Source organism: Capsicum annuum, unplaced genomic scaffold (assembly GCF_002878395.1).
Source record: "Capsicum annuum cultivar UCD-10X-F1 unplaced genomic scaffold, UCD10Xv1.1 ctg66809, whole genome shotgun sequence".
In the NCBI taxonomy this organism is placed as follows: domain Eukaryota; kingdom Viridiplantae; phylum Streptophyta; class Magnoliopsida; order Solanales; family Solanaceae; genus Capsicum; species Capsicum annuum.
The window spans coordinates 1-1109 of NW_025876201.1; the positions used below are offsets into that span (position 1 = coordinate 1).

Below are 1109 nucleotides of genomic sequence, written 5' to 3' on the forward strand. Positions count from 1 at the left end.
TCCTCATTTTTCTCTTCCATGGAGAACCAAAAGCACACCGAACGCTCATCAAGTTCTGGGAGAAGAAGCTTAAAGAGAAAGCTAGAGGAAGATCTCGAAGACGATCGAAAAGTTTCTTCTTCTTCTTCTTCTTCTTCGCAATCTTCGGAAGATGCTCATCAAGATCTGGCGCGTGAAGTCCGTACACAAGTTGAGATTCTAGAATCTTCCTTTTCTTCATCTGAATCAGATCGAGCCTCTTCGAAACGCGCTATACACGTTCTCTCTGAATTTGCCAAAAACGGTATTCAACACTGTCGATTTTGCATTTCATTTCATTTTCAGTGGATCAGAATTTTAGATGTTCATGCAGAGAAATTTAGGTGCTGATAATTGAGGATTTTGGTGTTTTGTAGAGGAAATTGTGAACGTAATTGTAGATTGTGGTGCTGTTCCGGCTTTAGTGCAGCATCTACAGGCGCCACCTCATGGAAGTGAAGGTGATGGTACTCATATGCCATATGAACATGAGGTTGAGAAAGGAAGTGCTTTTACGCTTGGCCTTCTTGCTATTAAAGTACGATTCAGTTGATTTTTTTGGGATATTTGTTAGTTTTCTCTGCGTATTATCAGTGGGCGAGATGTCATAAAATAAAACTAGTTACTTTCAGCAGATGATTGTATGGATTGCTCCCTCCGTTTCAATTTGACTATCATGTTTTGACTTGAAATGGAGTTTAGTAAAGTAAAGAAAACTTTTGGCTATTGTGGTTTTAAATTAAAGTTATGTAGAATGTATTAAAATGTCATTTAATCTTGTGGTCTTAAACATGCCACATGTAGAGTTAAAATTAAAGAGTTGCCATAAAAGGAAAGAGGTATTTTTTTTTTTGAAACGGACTAAAAAGGAAAGTAGGACAAACAAATTGAAACGGAAACGGAGATAGTATCTCTTACTTCTGGTGATAGCTAAATTGTAGAGAAGAAATTGCTTGTGTAGCAGGAGCTATGTATTAAATGGAATAAGTTACTATGAGTCAGATTTTCATTTTGCTGTATTCTTGAACACTTGGTTAAATTTATTTGTTCATTCCTTTGTGGTAAGTGACGAAGATACAAGTTTCATTAGC

The 1109-nt window shown here is 36.5% G+C and overlaps 1 protein-coding gene across 1 annotated transcript; it reads left to right on the plus strand.

Annotated features, from left to right (window-relative positions):
* The first annotated feature begins 6 nt into the window (after nucleotides 1-6).
* On the plus strand, nucleotides 7-729 carry LOC124893884 (ARM REPEAT PROTEIN INTERACTING WITH ABF2-like). Its single transcript, XM_047404719.1, has 2 exons — nucleotides 7-283; nucleotides 396-729. Exons 1-2 carry the CDS (start codon nucleotides 19-21, stop codon nucleotides 569-571), a joined length of 441 nt encoding a protein of 146 aa, XP_047260675.1. The 5' UTR covers nucleotides 7-18; the 3' UTR covers nucleotides 572-729.
* The last annotated feature ends 380 nt before the right edge of the window (nucleotides 730-1109 follow it).

What these genes read in the sequence shown, in the direction of transcription:
- LOC124893884 (XM_047404719.1), top strand. Translation starts at nt 19, where the DNA reads ATGGAGAACCAAAAGCACACCGAACGCTCATCAAGTTCTGGGAGAAGA. An exon ending in CTCTGAATTTGCCAAAAACG is followed by an intron (nt 284 to 395) that starts GTATTCAACACT and finishes GGTGTTTTGTAG; the next exon opens with AGGAAATTGTGAACGTAATT.